Source organism: Corticium candelabrum, chromosome 16, assembly GCF_963422355.1.
Source record: "Corticium candelabrum chromosome 16, ooCorCand1.1, whole genome shotgun sequence".
Classification (NCBI taxonomy): Eukaryota; Metazoa; Porifera; class Homoscleromorpha; order Homosclerophorida; family Plakinidae; genus Corticium; species Corticium candelabrum.
The window spans coordinates 6489224-6514167 of record NC_085100.1 but is presented as its reverse complement, the minus strand read 5'-3'; the positions used below and the strand labels follow the sequence as shown (position 1 = coordinate 6514167).

General features: G+C 41.8%; 1 protein-coding gene across 7 annotated transcripts in view; it reads right to left on the bottom strand.

The window, feature by feature from the left end:
* LOC134191915 (echinoderm microtubule-associated protein-like 1) overlaps positions 1 to 7488 on the bottom strand; it is a 47380-nt gene extending 39892 nt beyond the window's left edge. For 6 of the 7 annotated variants that reach the window (XR_009971865.1, XR_009971866.1, XM_062660555.1 and 3 more), the window contains exons 1-2: positions 7424 to 7488; positions 1827 to 1994 (exon numbers count right to left, since the gene is read on the bottom strand). Coding sequence is in view for 5 of the 7 variants with exons in the window: in XM_062660555.1 (XP_062516539.1) it covers positions 1827 to 1994; positions 7424 to 7446 (191 nt within the window). In the remaining 2 variants the exon portion in view is untranslated. Of the gene's footprint in view, positions 1 to 1826; positions 1995 to 5100; positions 5175 to 7423 lie in introns of those variants that run through there. The other variant, XM_062660556.1, reaches the window with a different exon arrangement.
* Between the last annotated feature and the right edge of the window lie 17456 nt (positions 7489 to 24944).

The window sequence follows — 24944 nt, the reverse complement described above, 5'->3', positions numbered from 1 at the left end:
GCTACTTGTTACATGTACAATTAGATGTTGAGATTCTTTAATTAAGTATTCTGCAGTTGCTTTTCAAAATGTGTCAGTTATCCAACGTTTTCAGTTATCCGACGTTTTCAGTTATCCAACGTCTCAGTTATCTGACGTCCTTTTGGTCCCATGCTCATCGGATAAGTGGTGTCCTACTGTACTATATAAGACTGTTGATTAGAAGGCGTGCTGTTTTCAACAACACTTTGCAACGGCGAATCCATCTTTAACTAAAGGGGTGGCCCCAATCAGAAGAAATGACATCATCCCAAAGATGATGTAGTAGATATTTACTACAAACATGTCACTAGTACCAGTGCAAGTCAGCTACCGTATAAGATGAAATATTGGTGGGAAATTTATTTTGGCCTCCAGGATATGTTGACGTCATCATGCACGTGAATCAGTAAGATGGTAGGTAATCCTTGCATGCCGTCTGTTGTGCCTATGCAGTAGTTGGAGACCATACAGTAAGCTAGGGAAATATGAGCCACAAACACAGCTGTCAATCACAAACACATCAAGACCACTTATAGTAAGACATCTATCAGTTATTGAACAACTATGTCCAACCGCTAAAATATAATCCACCAATATGCTTTGCCCGTCAATTTCTTAGCAAACCCCCAAAAATAATAAATTTCCACCAATGTTTCATCTTATACGGTAATAGGTATCTTGAGCATCAAGCAAAGGATCAACTAGCATGATTCTTCTGAATGTTTTTGAGCAAACATGTTTCTGTTGGTCTTGACAAAGATTGCTCTAAAGGGGTGGCACATGCCTAGATTGGCCACTGCTTGGGCCACAGCACTATGACAATTTCATAAAGTAAACAACAGCAGTTTGGAATCTCAAAACTAAGCGGTCCTCTTGGTTACAACAAATATACACTAAGAAACAAACTTTTTTGATTATGGGACCAAAGATGACGTTTGCATATGCCCATACATTTGTGTTGGCAACATCTACAGTTCACTAATAGGTTAACTAGCAAACCATTCAAGTACAGACATAAACTGAGAATATGGCACACTCGTGCAAGCTAGACAATCATACAAATAGATATCAAACACACAAAAAATTACAGTTGACAGTTGACAGCTTTGCCAAACGAAAATGTTTGAATGTAGATGAGTGGGTGGATGTTGCTTGTTAAAAGTGTTGATGCTACACTTTGGTCAGGTATATGTGCAAACTGTGCCAGAATCGGTTAAAGTCATAAATCACAAGGAATTTGGTGGCCAAACAGACAATGCTCTTTGGCTGGCTGTGGGGTAACTGTCCATTCTTCTAAAAACCGAAAACATTACTAACTGTATAGTAGATTCTGTACTACTCTGTGATTGAGGTGCTGTGAAAGTTATCTCTACTGCACAACAGCAAGGAATTCCTCAGAAGACTGCAGACCTAAGGGGTATATACAGTTTACTCAACAAATGAGACGGAAGTGACTGCTCTCTCAAGCCGAGGAAGCAGGACACTACAGTCAAAAGCATGTTGCCACAATTTTAGTTGTTGGGAGCGACAAGAGCCTGATGGCAGCTGGGCTTTCACCAATGTGCTTCAAATGAAATAAAATGAGTCACAATTACATATCCACTAGTTGTTGACTGACGCTGCACTACTATAGTTTTGCACTACGATGAGGAGAGGGAGACCATTATGAACTTCTTTTGTTTCATAAAACTGCTGACAATTAGGGATAATCCCAGGCCTTGCCACCAAAATAAAAATTGATACCAATAATACCAAGTGTCAACATAATTAATCAATAATTAGGTAACATGAAATTGACAACACACTTCTCTGCCCAAGATATAGTGTTTCCTGTGCTTTCTGCTCCCATAACTGTTTGACTTGTAGGTTGTTTGCCTGTTGATTGTCCTTCATCTCCACATGCTCTTGAGCTGGGTGTCTTCACACTTGCTACTGTGAAAAGTCGTTTACCACTACCACCTCTATCTTCTGTCCTATACAAATAACAAGTATGGATACATAAAAGATATGCACACATATAATAATAACAACATAGCAATAATTCGACAACATATATATATATATATATATATATATATATATATATATATATATATATATATACATATTTGAATAAATTTACACTACGTCCATACTGCTACATGTGCAATGAAACACTAAGCATTAAGACTAGAGTGTTTGTACTAGCAACATCTACTATATATGCAATGCGATACTAATCTTAGAGAAAACTATTTTGTTAGCAAAGAAGTTACTAATGAGTTAGTGAGCTACGCAGCCAGTGGCCACAGTTTGCTCGATGCCTCCTCCATACTTGTAAACTCTTTTCTTTGTTCTGCATCCTCTCAAGCACATTACAGCAGATCTAATAAGTGCATAGCAGATTCTGCATCATAGTCAGTTGATTGTCATATTGTGTGTGAAATGAAGCTTTCCAGTCAACATCGGTGCAAGATGTTTCAAGAAGGTGTTTGTAAGCTTACAGCATCCTCCTGTGCATGAGAATACTATAATTATAAACAACACATGCTCTATCTGCCAAATTTGTTCTTTCATTTTTCGTTTTTTCCTGTTCATTTTCCTTATAGTTGGCTTTAATGCTACTGTATCTGAACATGCTGCATTAGCGTTAACACTCAAATGCCGAAAAAGGCTTTTTTAAATCTGTCACCCCAGAAGCCCTTGCTGATATGTCAAGTCAAGCTCCACTATCTTGATAGTTAGTCTGCAGTGGCAGGATCTCACCTGACGGAGGTTCTAAAGTGGACTCAATTTGAACATCGTTACATACTCTGTTTAGGAGATCACCCATCATGTCTTTCAATTGTTATGACAAATGGAATGAAAGCCTCCTGTAAGGCATGAAAACCCATGATAAACATTAAAAATTTCTCCATAAGTACACTTGTCTGGTAGAGATTGATGTCTCCAGTTATACCATAGGCATACAGCATCTCTAACTAAATTCACTTTTATTAAGGGAAAATCCATGTTCTTGTAAAGGGAGGATAGTCAACCAAGATGAAGCTCTTTTTCCTGAGCTAAAGACTTTGCCCTCTGAAGATCAAGAGTCAGGATACCTTTTGCTATCTTTACAGGGTTGTCCCCAGCTCACCAAAGGCATGGCGCTGTGCCCTGCCTTCGCTTCCGTTTGGTACAAGTCCGCCATGCTTTACTGAGGAGGCAGCGATTAATTATAAAGACAATGGACTTTGTTTTGTATTTTGAAAATGAGAAAGTAGTTTGAGTCAAACAAGTTACAAGGATATAGCACCTGGGATGCTTAGTTTGAAGATAAGACCAATTAAGGCAAAGACTGCCATATTAAAGTATGAACCTACTTGTAATACAAGAACAAAAAGCAACAGGGGTTGTTACACCGCCCAATATTTACGTCACTATCTGTTCCTATTCTTTGCCTCTGGCCACGAGCAAAAACCCAAACGTCAAAGAACGTCTTCTCAAACTACTTCCCAAAACACAGTGTGCTGAAATGTCTAGACAAGCTTCTTTGGCTGAGCGACCTGGCAGAGCCTCTCTATCTAATGGTAAGAGGCGAGGTTCTATCTAAACGTCACTGCAGACTTTGTTGAGCAGTTGGCTGATAAAATCTCGAATTTCACTATGGCGCAACGAAGGAAAGCCACCACTGGGATAAGTCATTGCATGATCTGTGGTAAATGGGACTCAGCATACACAGAAGTCAGGTAAATGCTGTGGGCGTCCGTATCTCAACTGCAGTGCATCCCGAAATGCAACCATGTGAAGGTAGAAACCATGCTCCTCTAAGGCAAGGTGCCAATCAACTAGAGGCCTTTTCACTTGCTAACTCTACAGCTCTCTTAGCAGAGATAACTCATAAAGTAACAACTATGCTTCGTCCTTGGCAGTTTGATGTTTGTATTATTATGAACATTTGAGATGTCTCCTGGATCACCTTGACGTTGCAGTATTGCTGTAGTAAGAGGAGCTGTGACAGACTTGGAGATGTCAAATTCTGATGACAGCGATGATGGGTTAACTATGCCTAGGCCACTGGAGTGACAAGGCAAAGAACGCAATTCCTGACCACAATTCCAGGTTCCTTACAACCAATGAGAACTGGAATGAGCTCAGCACTGATGGCAGTCTCTAGAGGAACCAGTTCATCTGCTGAAAATTAAAGTCTTTGTTGAATATGTCCAGTTGCACTGCATGCCACAAACCAGGGCAGAGTAAACTGCTTGAGGTTGAGACTTTGCAATCAGAGCAAGGTGTTCAATTTCTGCTGACTATTGTTTCAACTTTAGCCTTCTGGAATGAATTGCTATAACTTGGCTTTCCCAGGGTGCTCCGAGATAGTTTCTACCAGAATTGGTTACCCTACCGCTCCTGATGTTTTTTTAGTAATAACATTTTCGAAAATTTTGCCTTTGAAAATAATAGGATAACAGAAAAAATAATATTTTGGTTACAAAAATTGTCGGTTGTCTGGACATTTGCTTTTTGCACGTGCGCATGAAACATCGTCAAAATGGCTGCTAGATGGAAGTGTGCAGCTTAAGATCCAAACTTGGCGAAAAAGCAAGCAACTTCTCTTCTCAGCTACAACTTCCTGTTTCAAACCGAAATGCCATGACCACTTCCTGTGTGATATATCGCTTCTGTAAAAAGTCAACTAGTAGAAAACTTTTGTCACAGTATTAATTCAAATAAATAAATTGTAAAATGACTAATATTGCACATCAAGGCCTCAAACAGTTAGGATTCATAAAAATTCTAAACTATTCTTGGAGTCTCAAAAATATTTAGTTTCAAAAAACATGAGGAGCTGTAGGGTACATTGATTCGACTATTGACAGATAGCTTCCTGCCTTCTTCAAAGTATTGTGTTTGACGACAACCAAGTTTTGCTTGCATTGGAAAAATAACCAAACCTGGGTCCCAATTTGACGATATTATCCCACCATTGTTTGAGATCTGACAGTGACCCACCTGCTTCGTTGTCAGTATACCAAACTTGACAGCAATTCGAAAACTAAATCTTATCAATCATAAAAACAGTGACTAAGGCGTACATGGCCATGGCCAATGGATCACCTTGTGTAGTCCATTCTTGGGACAGCAAAACTTCACCGCCTACGAATAACTGTGTAGATTTAGACTATGACCAACCCTAAAATACAACAGACACATACTTTATTTCTTCAAATAGTGGCTGCCCTCGAATAGAAGCTGCTCTTGTGTAGAAGCCGCAGCTGAAGAAACTTGCTGAAAATAGAGGCCACCCTCAAAATTGAGGCCACACTAGTCTGCAGAGTATCTGAATTACTGGCTATGCCCATATCACATGCTTCCGCGTCAATCTCATCCTATTACGCACACTCGTCTATCAACTGGTTCAGGGTACTATCCACGTGGTTCTCAGCGCATGTGCGTCTAGAAAGTAGATAACACAATAGTCATGGCATTTACAGCTAAACCTCCTGCATTGGCACCTTCAAAAGTGTCCAATTATGTCAACAGAAAGAGACGCGACGTTCAAGTACAAACGTGTCATGGAGTGAAGTAGAGACTTAAAAATAGAGGCCGCCCTCGTTTAGAGGCCACAGTTCCATAAGCTTGTTAGAATTAGAGACCATGGCCACTATTTGAAGAAATATGGTAAATTTGCATTCATCCAATCAAACACAACATTAACTCCAAAAATAGAAAAGCACATAGCATTTAGTAGCTGCCTTCAACAGCTTTTCCTTTTCTGTCCAACTTGTTGGTCACCAGTTGCCGACATCTCTGAGCATACCCAGAGCACCATGTTGACAGTAAAACTGGTTTGCTCAAAAGGCCAATGCATTACTTGGCAGTCGCACGCAGTACTCAATGACATACTAGCTGATAATTTAGTACTAGCAGCAGCCGTCTGCTTTCAGATGGGAGCTTTAGCAAGTTGTCACAATTTGCAGATATCATGAAATTACAGTTCCTGTATGAGTTATCCATAATTGTCGACATTTACTCAAGCATACAAAGTGTACTCTTTTCTGCATACCCCTCCCTCTCCCCTAAGTTTACATAAAAAGTTGGTCATGTGAAGCTATTCTAATGTACCGTGGTATCACAATAATTAAACAATTACAAGCCCTTTCAAAGATTGATATGCCCATTACGTCGTTCTGGCCAAGGGTGCGTTTCTTTAACTCCACAACCTAATCCGGTTGAGTTTGTGGACCTCTACCGCATTTCTTTATCTTCACAACCTAATCCGGTTAAGCCCACCCAAACTCTACAAACTAATCCAGCAAGAAGATGAATTAGTTTGTGGAGATAGGCGTGGCCAATTAGTACATACGCACGGAATGAAGCTAAGGAGTCAGTAGCAACAGATCCGTGTCATCAAACAACAAAACAAACACAGAAGCTGCAAATGCAGCCATAGACATGCAAAAGGCAAGACTGATCCATTTCGCATTACTAACACAATGCGCATGCTCACATCATCTATTTGCATGTTTCTTTATCCCACACTAAACAATTCCACTGGAATACTTCCGGTTAATCCAGTAGAGCTCAACCGGATTAGCTTGTGGAAATTTAAAAAATGCACCCCAGCAGTCTTCCATTGTGATTGCACTTTCTGCACAGCCTCCTCGCGAGACAAAGATGGGCTGGCAAAGACAAAAGCATTCACAAACTGCTGGTACCTGTTCGATGGCAGTTTATGAACAGGGCAAGGTCTTTTACACAGGTCTTTTAGTACCTACTGCAGAGTACCTACCATCCCACGCCACAACATACACTTCAAACACGTCTGACAAACACTTAGCGTCTGCTATACGTGTTGTACACTTGCGACAAGTAGTTACAAAATGTAGATACAACACACGTACACATAAATGCAATATCCTGACTTCAGTATCATTTCCTATCTACTTCTGAACCAAAAGAAATCATCGAAATTTTAAGTTCTGCCCCAAAAGCGTACAACTACCCCCCTCCCCGTAGTATATGCTTTGTTAGTCTCGCATAGCCATGCAGACCCTTCCCGCCTACATCCTGCCGGCGAGAAAGGGTCAGGAGAAATGCTTTGGATACGTTTGTTCTGCCGCTGTCATTTTTCAACCGCGTTCCTAGGGTAAAGAGGTGCTTAAACGGTCTTCGCCTATACAAAGCATTTTCCCAGACCCTTTCTTGCCGGCAGGATGTAGGCGGGAAGGGTCTGGCTACGCGAAACTAATGCTTTGTACATGCTTGAGTAAATGTCGACAATTATGGACGACCCTTAACGTTCTATAGCAGAATGCCTGCCTTGGGAGACACATCAATGCTCTCTTCTAGAGCAGTTAAAAGACACTTCCCTGTGCCTCTTGGGAGATGGCAGATGTGATAGCCATAGTTATTCTGCCAAATAAGGAACTTACACTACCTTGAGCAAGAATCAGGACTCATCCTGAACAGAATTCATCTTCCTTCCACAATAGCGAGTTTCCCCGTGCCTGACTCAGCAAGCAGTCCAATCATATGCTGCTGCACCTGTGCTTGACAGTTGATATCATATTCTCTACCTGAAAGAAAGGTTTTTTGATCTGGTTATCCAAACATAGCACCCTTGCCTATTTCTAGGTCGGGCTTCCAACACTACTTAGAGTTTCCAGTGGTGCTGCTTTAGAACTGGACCTCAAGTACCCGTATGCTGCATAATGTTCTTTGTCAAAGCCAGCGGTCTGTCCTCCCGTCAAAGACCAGGTACTCATTTTTATTCCTGAGCCAAGAGAGGCAATTGCATGTGAGTTCTTCGTACAAGGAAATTACACCTGTGCTCACCTCACACATGAACTTGCAACCCAAAGGTTTTGGATGTTTCCACTCACCATACATAACTCACTCATGATTGAGCTATACAGATGCCACATACACTGACACACTCATGCACACACGCATGCACACATGCACACACACACACACACACACACACACACACACACACACACACACACACACACACACACACCAGCACACCAGCACACCAATGAACTACTGTAAGCTCTCGCTGCAGATGTGTACACCAAAGGCTCAATTAATAAAAAGAAGTTAAACAGCTGACAACACAAACAGTTAGGGCATGCATAAATGTAGCCATGTACATCAGTCCAATTAAGAATCTAAAACTAGGTATTTATTGATCACAGCAGCGCACATGATTATGATTCAAAGAACTGCCACCGTTGTCAATTAGAACCACCAAATCTCCGTCACATATAGGCTCGAGTGTCCAGCCGGTCATCTCCCCCCGCGGCGGAGAAAGACCGGCTGGAGACATTCGCCACTCAAAGGAAACCGCTGCCTCTCTATCCTCCAGTCACGATTTTACACGTTTGGTTAGTGTTTGTGCATGCACGTGTATTTACGATAACTGCTGATAGCAATGCTCGTCGCTATTGGCTCTCTACTAATGGCTTTGTGACTGAGTAGTCAATTGCTTTTACCGTCTGATATCACATTTTGTTAGCATGTGAGCTACACCTGCATGTCGTCTTCTCTTTGTCTTCCTTTTCGTACTTCGAGGACTAGGCAGCGCATGCAAAACAACTTCTAGTCCCTTACGGTGTCGGACGTTGCATGCATTGAACGAGTAGACCATCTACAAAGCGTGGTATTTGCACTCAACGCAGGGCAACGTGCAGAGCTATAATTTGCATACATTGCGGTCGACCTTTGGTTGGCCTCTGTGGTAAACTTTGAGTCTTGCGCTCTTAGAACGAGAGACAGACAACAAGAAGAGCTGGAAAGACTCGACATGTTGTTTATAGACTTGAATGGCATGTGTCGTGACTACACGTCCTTGCGTCAGAGCGAAATTACATTAGCAAAGAGCCAATAGAGACGTGCATCCCTATCGAGGATGCACAAACATTGAACGGCACTCTGATTGGAGGATAGAGTCGGCAGTTTGTTTGAGTGGCGAATGTCTCCAGCCGGTCTTTCTCCGCCGCGGGGGGAGATGACAGGCTGGACACTTGAGCCTACGTCACATAGGGCATGTTGTATTCTTCAAGTTGTAATTGACAGTCTGCTTAGTAAACGTAAAACAAACATAATAAAATCCCTCAGTTTCCATACCAATACATTGAACACAAATACGCTAATAACTACAGTGTTCCTGAATTAGACCAACTGTGAGGTAAACCCTAAGGTGTGGTAACCGTCACCAAAATTTAGTCGAAGGACATGTAGTCTCGGTGTAACAGCAGATTGGGTACGCCTGGATACTGAGTACGGCCGTACCAAATTTCCTAGGAGAACAAGTATAGCTCTAGGAAATCCAGTCCGGTCTACGATCTGTCAGTAGCAGAAAATCTGGTACGGCCGTACTGAATATCCTAGGAAATCTTGTACGGCCGTACGTAGATATCCAATGCCTTAGATTGCTTAATTTAATACAAATGCCAGATATACTAAGAAATCTGGTACATACTCAATATATTGGAGAATCTGATACTACCTAAAATTTTAATATTTGGAAATTCGGTAGACATCAGGTATTTGTATTAAATTTGTAAAAATTTGTATCAGGTATGCCAAATAGTTATAAACTTGGACATAAAGCTCCTGTTCAGCTTCCACGGAAAAGCTGCAACTGCCAGCGGCGTCAGTTAGCATTTTCAAATGCAACTTTTTGAGCATGCGCAAAGACATGAACTAGAAAACGAGCGATATCACCCAGAAGCATGCAGCCAGTATATGTTTATGTTCCAGCAATTTACCTGGCTGCTAATTTTGATTGAAACAACTCGTTGATAGTTGAACTGGCAAGTTTCAGGTAGGTAATAGATGCGGACTCAATTTCCTGGGCTGAACACACAGGTGTACAGAATATTCGGTATGCCGTACTTGTTATTCTTAGGACATTAAGAGCCATACCTAATATCTGCGTACCCAATTTCCTACTACACCGGAAGTTTAGTCGACAGTACACTTAATCGCCAGTACACTTAGCCACCATACTATTAGTCACCAGGTAATTGAAAAACGTGATTATGTTGTCCGACCTCCACCACAATCTGGTTTGTAGCGAGTATCATGTGAAGACGACCCTTGTCTTTGCTTGTTCTGCTGCATTCGCATCTCCAGAATTTCATACTGCAGTCAGACGAGAACTTGTCAAAATGATACACAAAACCATTATGGCACAACGTTGTGCCATCTTTAGAGTTTAACACAGTTTTGGGAACCATTGCCATTATCACAAATAGACGCACAGAAATGACATAACCAATAGCCCCAGAGGCATACAATATTTCTTCGAATAGTGGCCGCCCTCGATTAGAAGCCGCAGCTAAAGAGAGTTGTTGAAAATAAAGGCCGAACTAGTCTGCAAAATTACTGGCCATGCCCACATCATGCTTTTGATGCTTCCGTGTCAATCTCATCCTATTATAGGGTATTCCTCTATAATAGTTGTGGCATTTACAGCTAAACCTGCCGCAGTTGGCACCTTCAAAGTGTCCAACAGAAAGAAATGTGACGTCCAAGTACCAACATGTCACAGTGCGAAGTAGAGACTTGAAAAGAGGCCGCCCTTAAATACAAGCCCGCCCTCATTTAGAGGCCGATGTTCCATAACCTTGTTAGAAATAGAGACCAAGGCCATTATTTGAATATAGACTCCTTGCATGATTGACGCCTTCCTATTGGCATTCTTTGACATGGTTATTATAATATTATGTGAAAGTGTTGACAGGTATGTCTTTGAAAACATAAGTGTTGACAAGTATGTATTTGATGACAACACAATTTGACATGTGTGTGTTTAATTAATTACCTACATCTTGACACTTTCAATAATCCATTAGGCAATTACATGTGAAAAGAAAGTGTACCAGCTGTCTTGAAATGGCTGATTCCTGCACCTGTGTAAAAAAAGGTCTGACAAACATAAAAATGAAAGTCATTACTGGATGTAGACAGTCTGCTGAACGACACATTGTTTAGCAGATGGTTAGTGGGCTTAGTCCCAACACCGGATCAGAAGATTATTCACCTGACACCAAAAGCTTCAACAAAAGAGACTGCTAAAAGCTCCAGAGCTCAAGACTAACTTGTCTGGCTCACAGACACCCATCTCACTGTGTTTGACTACTGTTAGTAGCCTCTTAGCTATCATTGTTATGTACTTTGTTTATGCAATTTTATCCTAATCCACCCTGATCTCACCTTTAGCCTACCATGATCCCAGCTTTTGACTACCCTGATCCAGTCTTTCCCCTCTAACTCCAGAAATTGGCTATGTTAAGGTCAGTTTATTCTCTGCAGCTCAACGGTCAGTGTAAGTAGATCACGCAAGTAAAGAGCTTTCTATTGAAATGAGTATCAGCCCAGAGGGCAACAGGGTTGTCAAGTGTGAAAGCACCTATATATAGTAATTGAAGCTGTGTTTACACCATCCTTTCCACAGCTATGAGCCTTCTAAAAACCACAATAAAATTGTCGCAAAGAACTAGGAATTAATGTCATTTTTGTCTTAAGCATGCTACTTGTAAAATCTATTCAAAATCATACAAACTGACTGTCATTTCACATGACTGCAAAGTCTAATAGGCTGTAGTCATCAAAGTACAATTATAATGAAAGTTATCACACACAAGACATAATATCGCTCATAGTTATGCAATGTTAGGTCTACAACTCAGACCTTTACGTTTGAAAATTAAAGGAGAGTGACAAATCGCCATCTTAGATCATTTAAGGAGAGTGATGTCACTCCGAATCACACATCCAAAAAAAACAATTCTACTTGTGCTACTTTAGTAAATGCAATAGGCTACCATGACATGTGCATTAGTTAAACATAATCATCCTAATCCATGTCTATATCAGAGCAGATTTAGTAGCACTATGCCTCCGATATTAGGTAGAACATAGTAGGAAGCCTACTACGCTAGTCTTACTAAAGTTCCAAGATGGCGAGTAACAGTCACTGAGTGTGTGTTTTGTCATAAACTCCTACACTGATGACTTGGCGCCATCACGATTTGCTTTCCCTCTCAAACAGTAATCTCGCACAATTTTCTCCCAATACTTAGAGCCATATATATTCTTCTTCTATGCAAACTACCCTAAATTGCCCCAGACTACCCCAAACTACCCTACCCACCCAGTCCCTAAACATAACTACATTACAGTAACAGGAAAATCCCACAAGTCATCAAAGTCCAGGTTCAGTCTACTGTATAATAGCTTGGCATTATACTGCCACAGTCTCACGGACAACTGTTCCATCAAATTTGAGTATGTCTGAGGTATGCTGTTCATTGATGAAGCTTTCGAGGCTATGGTCTTCAGCGTCTCTAGACTTGAGGGAGACCAGTGTCCTACAGTTTCTACAATGAGCGGGTAGAAATGACCACCTGCTTGAGTAACCACCCTGTCATGCTTCTCGTCTTTCTCTATTTGACCAGCTTCTGCTGCGGCACCTGGTTTTATGGCTGCCTTGGAGACATAGGATGGTTGCATAGAATTCCTCACTGACACATCAAAGAATGCGGGACGGCCCTCCAGGAAATCTGGGTGAAACACATCACCAGATCGATTATTGCTTTCCTCTCCGCACTTTTTTTCCCGTTTGGAATCTCTGTTATCAACAAGCAGTGCATGCCAGATAACCTCGCTGATTACATTATGGCGTTTCATGCGAAGAGGTCCATGCCCACAGCCAAGGACATGGTCACCAAAACAATCCATGACATGTCCGCATGGACATATATATATATATATATATATATATATATATATATATATATATATATATATGCTGGTGGTATCTTTTATCTACTTGCTGTGGAAACTCTCGATATCTGGAGACGATACAGTCTCAAGATCCTACGCTCTATAGCTTCGATAGTTTCTGCAATGAGTCACATGACGTTTCAAAGCCTTTATTAAATAACTTACTACAAGATTTATCTGTGAAATTATGGTCATATAATGCTAAATTGGTTTTACAACGTTTGAATTTAGAGATAGAGGATGTACGTAGTTGGGACATGTATACTTGAGTTGTTGGGGATGTTGGGGTGGGGAACGTTCATGTATGTAATAAATATATCCTATATATATATATATATATATCATGACAACTACACTACAGTCTAATACATTGCCATTTGAAGAAGACTGATCTGATTAGAGACATAAATATACATGCCTGCCTGCCTGTCTTTCTACCTAGGTACCTACCTACCCATCTACCTACCTACTCTTTTCTGGAGATACGGGTTAGGGGTACCAGCCTGTCAAAATTACCCGAGGATTGAACCCGGCTACTTCCGCTGATCACCAAAGTGATTTCTGCCTGGATCATTTTCAGATCTCCATGTATGTTCCTAGGTGTGTACGCTGACAAAAACCTATATTACTACAGTGTGATGCATTTACTGTTCCTTAACCTGACCCAAGTCGAGGTGCATGATGTTCACGCAAAATCAATCATTGACTGTGATGCTTGTTAAACAGACTGCCTGACTGACTGACTGACTGATCAAACGAGATAAGGACTGCTATACTATCTTTGTTATTTTTGGGGTCTAACTGAGTTTATGCCAGAAGAATTTCTGATTCAACAGATATATAATTGCCTGGAAAGGTGAACACACAGCCTTCCGTCTCCAGTAATGTTAGGTGAAGGGTCGTGCTGGCAACCATTGACTCATAAAAAATACAATGTCAGGAGGTCTATGTCGCCGCGTACAATGCCGGTCATCTCATAGTCTCTTCTCAATCGACAAGGCGACGTTGCTCGTTATGCTAATTTCACCTCTGCTTTTGTAGTATTTCCAATATTGTGTCACAAATGTCAACGATATATGATGCGCTACGTGATTGGTGTAGATTACTTGAATGGGGCAGTAACTAAAGAAGCGTTATTGAAAGAGGACTGTTCGCTCAGAACTGTCAACAGCAATCGCCGGAGAGTGACTCTCGTGTGCCTGGCCGACGGGCAACAGTGGAATATGTGCTTTAGCATTGCTTGAGCCGCATTGCAGCACAGACAGGACACATTCGCACTCTGCCGACAGTGCCATAAGCGGTGCGGTGTCTGCAGAACCTGATGAATAAATTTAAACGCGATATAGCGGTCAAATGGATTTGTCACCTGCGACAAGGTGAAGGCTTTCCAAGCTCTGCTCCAATCGTCGTAGTCTGCAGTCGGGGTCTGTTGCCATTATAGCAATGCAATGGGCACGACGTCCCTCGCCTGACAAAATAACTTTGTACATATGGCGACTCATAAGCGGCACGACATGTGGTAATGCTATTGACACTGTACAACTCATATTACTGTCGAGTTCGTCAGGTAGTTCGAAATACTCCAACGGAATGGCCTGTTGGAGTCGTTTGAGATGTCTTTAGAAATGAAGCGTTAACACAATACTTCGCTTGCAGTCAGGCCGCGTCAATCCACAAGTCGTTTTCTCTCAGTTGTCCTACCGTTTTCAGGCCTGCTTTGCCATGGACATGGAGTAGAAAGAACGTTGATTCTCCAAGAGTGAGCAGATTGCCAAATACCAGTCGAAAGAGGACGTCGGTCAATCGGAGCAATGCCTCTCTGTCGACACTGCCGTATCTGCAATATAATCATATCAGGTTATTATAGAATTCGGGTATATTCCTAGATAAGGGAGTTTGTTTCCCGCCAGCAGACCGCGGTGGTGTGTCCACAGCTGTCCTGCTTCGTCTAACCAGTATCATGCGAGATGTTTCCATCTACCTTCGCTATCGTCTAACAGTCTGCCGATTCACTATCATCAGAGCGGCTACTTTGTCTTGAATGAGGATACCACCTATTCCTCCTTGTCTTACTGGTCTGCAGCAGACCGAGTGGGAGACAAGCTCTTGATGGTTCTTCCACGTGTATTTCCACATTTCGGTGTTCGCCTGGTCTAAAAGGGCAGATGGGTCAGGAATTACCTGTGCGATGTACAACAGCTTGGAAGCTGCCATCGTGCATGCAATCAGCGCTCTGCCCCTCAAAGAGAGATCGTGCTGTTTCCACACTCTATATACGGAGGACATCTTGTCTATGGTCTCCTGCCAAATGTCGTGAAAGCAGGTTGGATCAGAGCTCACAAAAAACGCCAAGAATTTTTAATCTATCGTTAGTCCATGTCAGAGACATGGGGTGTCCAATCTGTTTTTCCACGCCCCAATGAAGAGCCCTTTCAATTTTGTACGGTTTAGTTTTGCGCCGCTGCCTGCCTCGTATAAAGAAAGACAGTCAGCAAGAGTATTGAAGTCAGAGTGTGCCGTCACTACGATTGTCATGTAGTCTGCATATTGGCTGACATTGTTTTGGTAGTTCCTGGAAGCGTGAGTCCTCGTAGAGTCGAAGTCCTGACAATATTTCCTAGCGTTTTGGACACTAAAACATAGAGAATGGCAGAGAGAGGGCAGCCTTGCCTGACCCCTTTTTGGAATCTGTTTCAACAGCCACCCATTAAGAACCACACGACTCTAAATGTCATTGTACAGCGTCATGACCCACCACACAAATGACTGTTCAATATTCATTTCCATCATGACCTGTTCTAATAGTTGCCAATTGACCCAATCGAATGCCTTTTCTTGATCCAGGCTTACCAATGCAGCCATTGAGTCTGTCGTTTCACAGAGGTCGACTGTGTCTTGTAGCAGACGGATGTTGTCTTGTATACTTCTATCTGATACACAGCAAGTTTGGTCTACGTTTACCAAAAATGGGAATACAGCCACCAGATGGTTTGCCATAGCTTTGGCGAGTATTTTGTAATCTGCATTTAACAGTGTAATAGGTCGCCAGTTTTTGAGATCTTGGCGATCACCCTTCTTGCATAACAGACAAATAATGCCCATTCATTGGCTCGTGCTTAAACGGCCTCTCACTCTAAGGCTTCCTGGTATACTAGTTCTACATCTTTCCAAATGTCAAGCCAGAATTGGCGGTAAAATTCTACCTGTAGGCCGTCGCATTCAAAAGATTTATTGCTGTGTAAAGCATCGATGGCTGTTCTGTATTCTGCGCTTGTAAGCAGACTATCCATCATAGATCGATCGTCGTCGTCTAACTTGAGTGTAACAGCTTTTACTAGTCTGTCCATTGCTTAGTGTCGGTAGGAGTATCGCAAAATAATGTGTTGTAGAATGAGACAGCAGTGTTTAAGAGTTCACTACAGAAGTGACTGTTTCAATCGCATAGTTCTGTCACTGCCGCAGTTCTCTGTCGCTCTTTCTCTAGAGAGAGAAAGAACTGCGATTGGTTTTTCGCCTTCCTCTCTCCATTTCACACGTGCTCTGATCTGTGCACCTTCTAGCTTCGCTTGATCTAACTGCTGTAGTTCTTCCTCGACGGAAGACAATCTACCCAGATTACCCATGTTACCTTCATCTATCTCCTTTCGATAGGTTTCAAAGCATTTCTGTAAATGATGCCTTTTGGCCGAACGTGTTTTGGTTCTACACTGACCATACCTTATTGAAATATCATGAATGCATGCTTTTGCTGTGTCCCACCAAGCACACAGTTTCAAATCGGGGCTTCTCAAGTCTCCATTTTTCCATGAAACTCACGATTTCTTCACAGTACTAATCTTCTTTCAACATCGCCACATTAAGGTGCCCGTATCCTCGACCTCGTGCACTAGACTTGCGGACTCTCATGGTAGTCATAAAAGACAGTGGTCTGACCAATGCCAGGGTCTTTTATCCGCACCGGTGACTTGTTGAGCTACAACTTTAGATGCAAAGAGAAAGTTGATCTGGGCCTTTTGGTTGCCTTGTGGTCTCTTCCATATAAAGTCCTTTGCTCTGGGATGGTGTTAACGGTAAAGATTACACGAGGGAAATCTGTTGACAATTTCGCTCAATCGGCAACTCGACATGTCGAATTGATAACTAGGATAGTGTCGTCGTTCAATGGAAAAGTTGAGCACAGCATTAAAGCCTCCTAGTACTATACGACTTCCCTCATGTAGCATGGGCTCTATGACGTTGCGAAAGAAGGATTCCCGGTCACTACTTGTGCTAGGACCATAGACGCTTGTAATAAAATACGGGTCACCATTAATTGACAGATTAAGACATAAAAACCTGCCTTCTTGGTCACGTCACACATTCTGCATATGACTAGTACTTTGGAAATGGCAATAGCCACTCCGCACTTTCTTGCTTTTCCTAATGAGTAGTATATCGTCATGTTGGGGAAGTCTTTACTAGACTCTTCGGCCTGCACTGTCAATGCCCAGTGTGTTTCCTGAAGACCAATAATGTCAATTTTGTGTTCTTCTATCAATTATGTAGCAAATGTTGTTGAATGCTGTTGCTCATACCATTACTATTCAGGGAGAAGATTAGGGATGCCATTGGGGTCGGGTTAAGAAAGAGAAAGCAACATATTGGGCTAGAGGTATAGACTTAAGGTAAGGGGAGATAGTGTGGTTAGGTATCTAGTTGCGTGGTACATGTGACTGTCTTGTGATTTGGTCTTATAATACTTTGAGTCTACATGTAGAGTCCGGTAGAACAGTTTGCAATCTCTGTGAAAGGGTACCAACAATTTGTCAATGCCATCCAGTGTCATTGCAGGGGTAGTAGCTCTGTTCCTTGTCCGGGAGGTGGAACAAGAGTGAGAGCTTGACTGTGAACAGAAGAGCGAGTGATTGATTAGTTGGCAGTCAGAATTGTTTGTTTGCTTTTTCTGTATCTAGAATGTTCTGGCTTGGGAGTGCCGAGAGTAGACGGGTATTGGGAGTCCTTAAGATTGCTAGTGGATAGAGTTAGTTTTCGTAGCCGGGGCTTTCCTTTGTTCTAAGGGCGGGGCTGACTTTCCAAAACAGTCTTTTGGATGGGGCTCATCAACTTCATTATCTTGAGTGATGACAGTCGTGTGAGCTTCTTGAGATGGACATTCAAGTTGAGAATGGTGTTCAGCCAGGTCCACACGCCGGCTATTTTGGCTAGACTCATCCTTTTCTTGGTCTGCATATTCTACGTCTTCTGCCCACCAGTCAACATAATTTGTATCCCATGCACCTTGCCCATTTCCTTGTTGGTCAGTATCTTCTATAGTGGGTTTTTCATAACCTGCTGTCAAATTTTCAGTCAAATAACGCTTCCAGCGTCATCGTTTTCCATAGATGTGGACAATCTCTCGCCAAGTGGCCAGGTTGCTCACAACGGTAACACTTTCTGATGTTTGAGCCACATTTTCTAACGACCATATTGTATTGACCAACCGAAATAATTTCTGGTAAATTTGCATTGGGTTGTATATAGGCCAGTTTAAATAGACGGATTCTGGTCTTAATGTCAGGATGAATCCTGTGGCGTCTGATATGTACTACTCAACCATATCTGTTAAGGACATCAGTGACATGACGGTCTACCATCTCAAATGGCATTTTGATGGTAATTGCAACATTGTTGGACTCAACGCTAGATACGGCAAAGTAACGGTCGGATATCTTGACACCGTTAACCATGACTCTCTCCTTTGCTTGTTGTGTGGCTACTGTAACTTGAAAACAGTTTCTCCTAGTCTGCTTCACATTAAAAAGATCAATTACTGACTCAAGGGCATCCAACACCACGTCTGAAGTAACTAGGAGCATCAAAGCGCACTGACATAGAACGAGCAATTCACGATGCCATGTTCACTTTGATCACATGATCAAAGCAAAACGGTGAGAGACCAAGCAGAATCTGCTTGAAACGTTTCCAAATGTGCACTAACTCATTAGTACGTCAACTAGAATCAATGTTTTTTAAATATCACCTGGTAACTGGATGGTTTATCACGAGAGACGAGATTTCCACAGCTTTGCGACTGTGACGTTCGAATCGGCTTGCTAACACTTTCAATACGTAGACTGCAGTCTAATAGAGTGTTTCCACCAAAGAGATGCTGACTGAGCGCTGAATAACCGTAGACATCAGGAAATAAACCAGAGACAGCAAAGTACGTGCTGATCCCTACCTACCTACCTACCTACCTACCTACCTACCTACCTTCCTTCCTATACACATTTGCACACACACAAGTACATACACAAGCATAGCCTTCACAAGTCTTTCTTACTTTAATGAAGTTGCTGAGCGAGATGAAGAGACAGGTCTGCTTATTCTTGCTGTTGACTCTGAAGACTTTCCAGCTAAAAGACAATTTAAATACTCTTCAGTATGTGAAGTAAATGTCAGTAAGCTATCTGTGCAGTCACAGTTTGCAAACAATATATATATATATATATATATATATATATATATATATATATATATATTGCTATTCATATATATTATACAATATATATTGCTATATATATATATATATATATATATATATATATATATATATATATATATATATATATATATATATGTATGTATTGCAAACAATATATACATATTATCTGACAGAGTAAGTGAACAGAGTCATCCGATTTAGTTTTAATTATTAAATACACGTTTCACTTATTCAATTAATTAACCAAGATCTGAAGGGAAACTGCCTATGCAGGCAACATGTGCACACACACGGCGTGTTGCTGGCTAAATGAAATGAAGATGAGGATGTTATGACGTGATCAACTGTCTACAATTTTAGTTCCAACACATCACGCTCTAGCAAGCAGATTGATGTCCATTGTCTATCAGCCAGAAACACGCAAATCGTGCAGTAACACGCGATAAAAATAGGGGAGCCTAAAAATGCTGATAAAATGAAAGTCCATAACTTGATTTCGTTCTAGGTTGTGTTCTGCTCGTTTCTGCTTCCATCTCGTCTAGTCTTCGACACAAGTTGCAAACTGCTTCACGAAGAACGACATTTTCTTGTTCGACACGTAACAGCCGCTGTTCGATGTCGTCCGCCATCGTCTCGGGTGACAGTCTTCCAAGCGAGCTCTACTCTTTTGGGTCCGGTTTATTTTGAGGCCCGGATAACATAACCCGTATAGTACACAGCGTTACAGTAGCGTTTCTCTCTAAATTCTGATTGCATTTGCACAGGATCCAACTTAAACGTTTCCTGCACCGTGCGCTACACGAGGAGTGTGTCGATTTTGGTGTCGATTTTGGTTGAACTTTACCTTTCCCCCAATGCTGATACACGTACCGTGGGTACACTGTTACCAGCAAACGGCGGTGTTTGCTTTGCAACAAAACTCCATCCGTTGTCTGCGGACTCGGTAGGGTTTGACTGATCTAATATTGCACTACACTGTTGATAATATATAGCCATAGGCGAGTGCTTACGTCATGTTACAGCCAAAGTGATCTGTAGACAGAAAAGGGAGTCTTTTGCCACTTATTTTGAGACTATTCAACATGGAGTGGCTGTTGAGGGAGGAACAGAGCGCCTTGTTCATCACGTGAACTTGCATTTAGAATTCCATCATGATTGGGTTCTCCTAAAATCCGACATCAAAAATGCCTTTAATTCCATTGAAAGAGCTTCACTACTGCCAATGGTTGAAAAGTCATTTCCTGATATCTTTTAGCATGTACAAGGGATGTACTCAGAATACAGTCCTCTTGTTTTTCAACAGGGAAGTGAATCTTTTTTGCTGTCATCTCAAGCTTAAGGTGCTCAGCAAGGGGATCCCCTTGGTCCTTTCCTTTTCTCTCTCACTATCCATCCTTTACTTCTTGAGCTTCAAGAGAGACACTCTTCAGTTCAAGTGTTAGCCTACTCGGATGACGTGTTTCTTCTTGGTTCACTGGAAGATGTTTTGCCAGCCCTTGATGACCTGAGAGATCAGTTGTCTGAAGTTGGCATGTCAGTAGCCATGAACAATTGTGAAATCTATAGCAGGGGTAGGTTTGCTATGTGCAATTCTTATGAGTCGATTCGTGTGTCTTCCTCTGGAACGAAGATTCTTGGTATGCCAATTGGTCAACCTGAATACGTCAAGAGTTCATGCTCTGACATTGCTTTGGATGGACAGTCTTTGTGTGACCAAGTTGTGGCCTTGAATGAGTCACAAAGTGGAATGTTGCTGCTACGGTTTTGTCATGTGCCACGTTTGAATTACCTTGGGAGAACAGTTGCTCCTAGTTTGATGCAGTCTGCTGCTTTGCAACACAATGAAATAACAAGATCCACTTTTTAGCAACTGATCAAATGTTCTGTTCTTAATGACCAGCAGTAGCTGCAAGCAACTTTACCAATAAGGTTTGGTGGTTTTGCATGTTATCTGCACAATCTATCGGTTCTATTTTCTTTGTATCCTCTTGGGCTCGAAGTCTGGTTGATCTTCCTCATAGTTTTCCAGCTCTGGAGAGCTTGATTAATGGAGTCCTGCGTTCTAAGGATGTAACTGTCGATGGTTCGATTGCTCATGAATTGCAGATTTCTTTACCAGTTAAATAAGGCTTGGAAGATCTCCTTATCAATCCTAAAAAGTTGCAACACAAGCTATCTCAAGAATATTTCAAACAAATGATGTCTTTGATTCAAGAAAATTCCCAGTCTTGTCATGAGGCTTCTTGTTTCAGGTCACTGCAAGGTAAAGGAGCTGGGGCCTGGCTGGATTCTGTTCCAAACTCAACAAAGTTTGCACTGAATGCTGCCGACTTCTGTCTTGCAACTCGTTTGAGGTTGGGGTGTGACATGCTCCTTGCTGCAGCTCTTGATAGTTGTGAGTGTGGTCAATCACTGGATAGTATAGGATATCACTCGCTAACATGCAAACACGGAGGTGGGCCTATCTGGACACATGGTTCCATTGTAAACGTGCAGGCAAATTGTTTGAGTGATCTCCACATTACTCACAAAGCGGAGCCTAGGGACCTATATGATGGCAACCATTGTCGACCAGGTATTGTGTATTTCAACCCTCAATCTGGCACTGACGTTGAATTGGATATTTCACTTGCCCATCCTTGGAATGGTGACATCCTATCACTCGCTTCCAAGGAAGATGGTGCAGCTGCAGCTAGAAAAGAGCAGCAGAAAGTGACAAAATATGGTCAGCAGTTTGACATTTTTGGGAATTTTTCAACATGTATACCTGTTGTGTTTGAACACTTTGGTTGTTGAGGTGGAAGAGCTCAGAGTCTATTACGTGATCTATTAGCCCGTTCAGTCAACGAAGATGGACAGAACAACAGCACTGACTTCATTGTATACTGGCGGCGCTGTATTTCCGTTGCGTTGCAACGGTGGAATGCAAGAGTAATTACTAGAAAACTTTCGAGACTTGCTCAGTGTAACTCATGTAATTTTGAGTCTTACTCGTTTCAGTTGTTTAGGCGTTAGCAGCTAGTTTTAGCGTAGGGCCTGCGGTCTTGCTTGTTTGTTTTACAGTTTAGTGTGAGTGTACTAGTTTCAATGTATGAAATATATATATATATATATATATATATATATATATATATATATATATATATATATATATATATATATATATATTATGACAGACAGACAGACTGCGTCCGGAATATGATGGTGTCCGAGGAATCTAGGCCGCGCTCTAGTTCCCGTATATTTGCTTCATAGGGACACTTGATGTTGTGTCAAGCTTTGTGAAGTTTGTAAACGAAACTGTCCCATAAGTATATCTTTTGACGTTTCTGCAGTGTTGCTGCAAATGTTGTATGTCGTTTCTTTGTTTTCAGATTGTCCTAGTTCTCTGCAAGACGACCATTTCTTTACTGCAAGCTGGATGGACATGCTCCACGTGCAGTGGTGATAAACAACACGTTGCAAGGAACCCGTTAAGCTGGTGCAGTTACTAATACTTAGACATGTGGTGCATGGTTTCCTATGTGCGGTAGAGAGCATTAGTTGTTTGACGTGCTAGGCTATGTGTGTGCGTGACTTGAACAGTTTTAATTGTTGTTGTTGTTGTTGTTGTTGTTGTTGTTGTTGATGATGATGACGAGGTTGAGGATGAGGATGAGGATGGTGATGAGGATGGTGATGATGATGATGGTGATGATGATGGTGATGATGATATAGTGTGACAGTGTGGGTCTATGTACTTCTTGTTCAAATTTGTGCACTTGCGTGTTTGTTTGTTTATTAGACAGTGAAGAAAAGGTCAGTGAAATTAATTAGTTCAGAAAAAACTGATAGCAATGATTTGTAGTTAGCTATTAGTATACAAAAACCTTAACAGGTATCATATTACCTCACATTTTGTGGCATGCTGTCGTATGGCAAGGTTAAGCAAAGTTGCCCATATTACCTCACATTTTGTGGCATGCTGTCATATGGCAAGGTTAAGCAAAGTTGTCCTTTAGGTTTAATTCCATGTCACAGCCGATGGCTCCATGCATGCTTAGGTCATGATCATGTAGGCCAGGTACTCATTTATACTCCTGAGTCAAGAGAGGGAATTGTGTGTGTGTGTGTGTGTGTGTGTGTGTGTGTGTGTGTGTGTGTGTGTGTGTGTGTGTGTGTGTGTGTGTGTGTGTGTGTGTGTGTGTGTGTGTGTTCTTGCCCAAGGAAATTATGCCATAGCTTGCCATCACTGTGACTTGAACTTGCAACCCTAATGGGTCCTGGATGTAAAAATTTACAGTAAAAATTTACGCGAAGTTAGGCTGGCCTTCCAGAGCCCAAATATAGGAGAACTGAAACTGTACGCTGAACTGCAACAAGAATTGTCTGTACACAATGGGTAGTTACTTCGTGGAACAAGAATAGTCATTCCTTCTTTGCGAGCAGAAGTCCTATTATGCGCAGGACACCAGGGAGTTGTGAAGACAAGAGAGAGGGCCAAGGGATCAGTTTGGTGGCTGAGGCTAAGTACTCAAATTCAGGAGCTAGTCTCGAGATGTCCTACTTGTTTGAAAGAACTATCCAACCCGGCCGAACCCCTGATGCCATTGGAAGTGTCTGAATATCCATGGCAAAAGTTGGTGCTGACCTGTTTCATTGGAAAACAGAGCAAATATCTGCTTGTCGATTACTACTCACGCTTTATTGAAATTTCTTTTCTGAATTTAACCACATCTGACAGGGTGATTCATCATTTCAAGTCTATTTTTGCTAGACATGGCATACCAAAGACTGTGATGACAGATAAAACACCTCAATTTGCATCCCAGGCTTTCTCAGAATATGCAAATAATATCACTTTACTCATCAGACCTCTAGTCCAAAGTACCTGCAGAGCAACAGGGAAGCAGAAAGAGTGTTCGAGACCATCAAGTCACTATTGAAGAAATATCAAGATCTTATCTAGCTCTACTGGCATGTAGATCTACACCGATCAAAGGAAGTATAGTCTGGGACAACTGCTGATGGGCAGACGTCTGAGGACCAGAGTACCAGTAATACGATAAGAGTTGATTTCTCAGGTACCAGAACTAACTTCCGTCTGAGAGGCACAGAAGGCAAGCAAGGAGGCAATGAAAAAGAATTTGATTGGAGACATGCTGTGCGATACCTTCCAGAGCTCCAGCCAGGAAATGCAGTACGGACCCGAATTCAAAGAACCAGGAACAGTTCTAGAAGAAGTACAACCACGATCTTATTCCCTCAAGATCCCCTCAAGGATCATCCAAAGAAATAGGTGACAAGTTAACCTCTTGGGCAGGTTTCCCAGACTATCGCAACTGTCGGGATCTCCAAGGATGAGTTCCAAAGAAGCTGTCCAAGTGTTGGAGGATAGTTATTCTGGAGAGCCTGTTGGAGTGACTGAGAATCAATGCACAGAAAGCACGGGTTAAGAACAGCATAGAGTCCTAAGTAGTTCTGGTAGAGTTAGTTGTCCTCCCCAAAGATATAGGTATGACTCTTATTGGAGAACTCCCACGATTTTGTATGTAAGGTTCAGATGAAAGGTATCAGTGTGAGTGATCCATCCATTAATGATTTATAGCGCTCACCCTTCTCTGATTGCCAGTAGAAGCCTGTAAAGTAGGGGGCGTAACAGTGTAGTGTGCCACCATTTTAAATGATGACATCATGA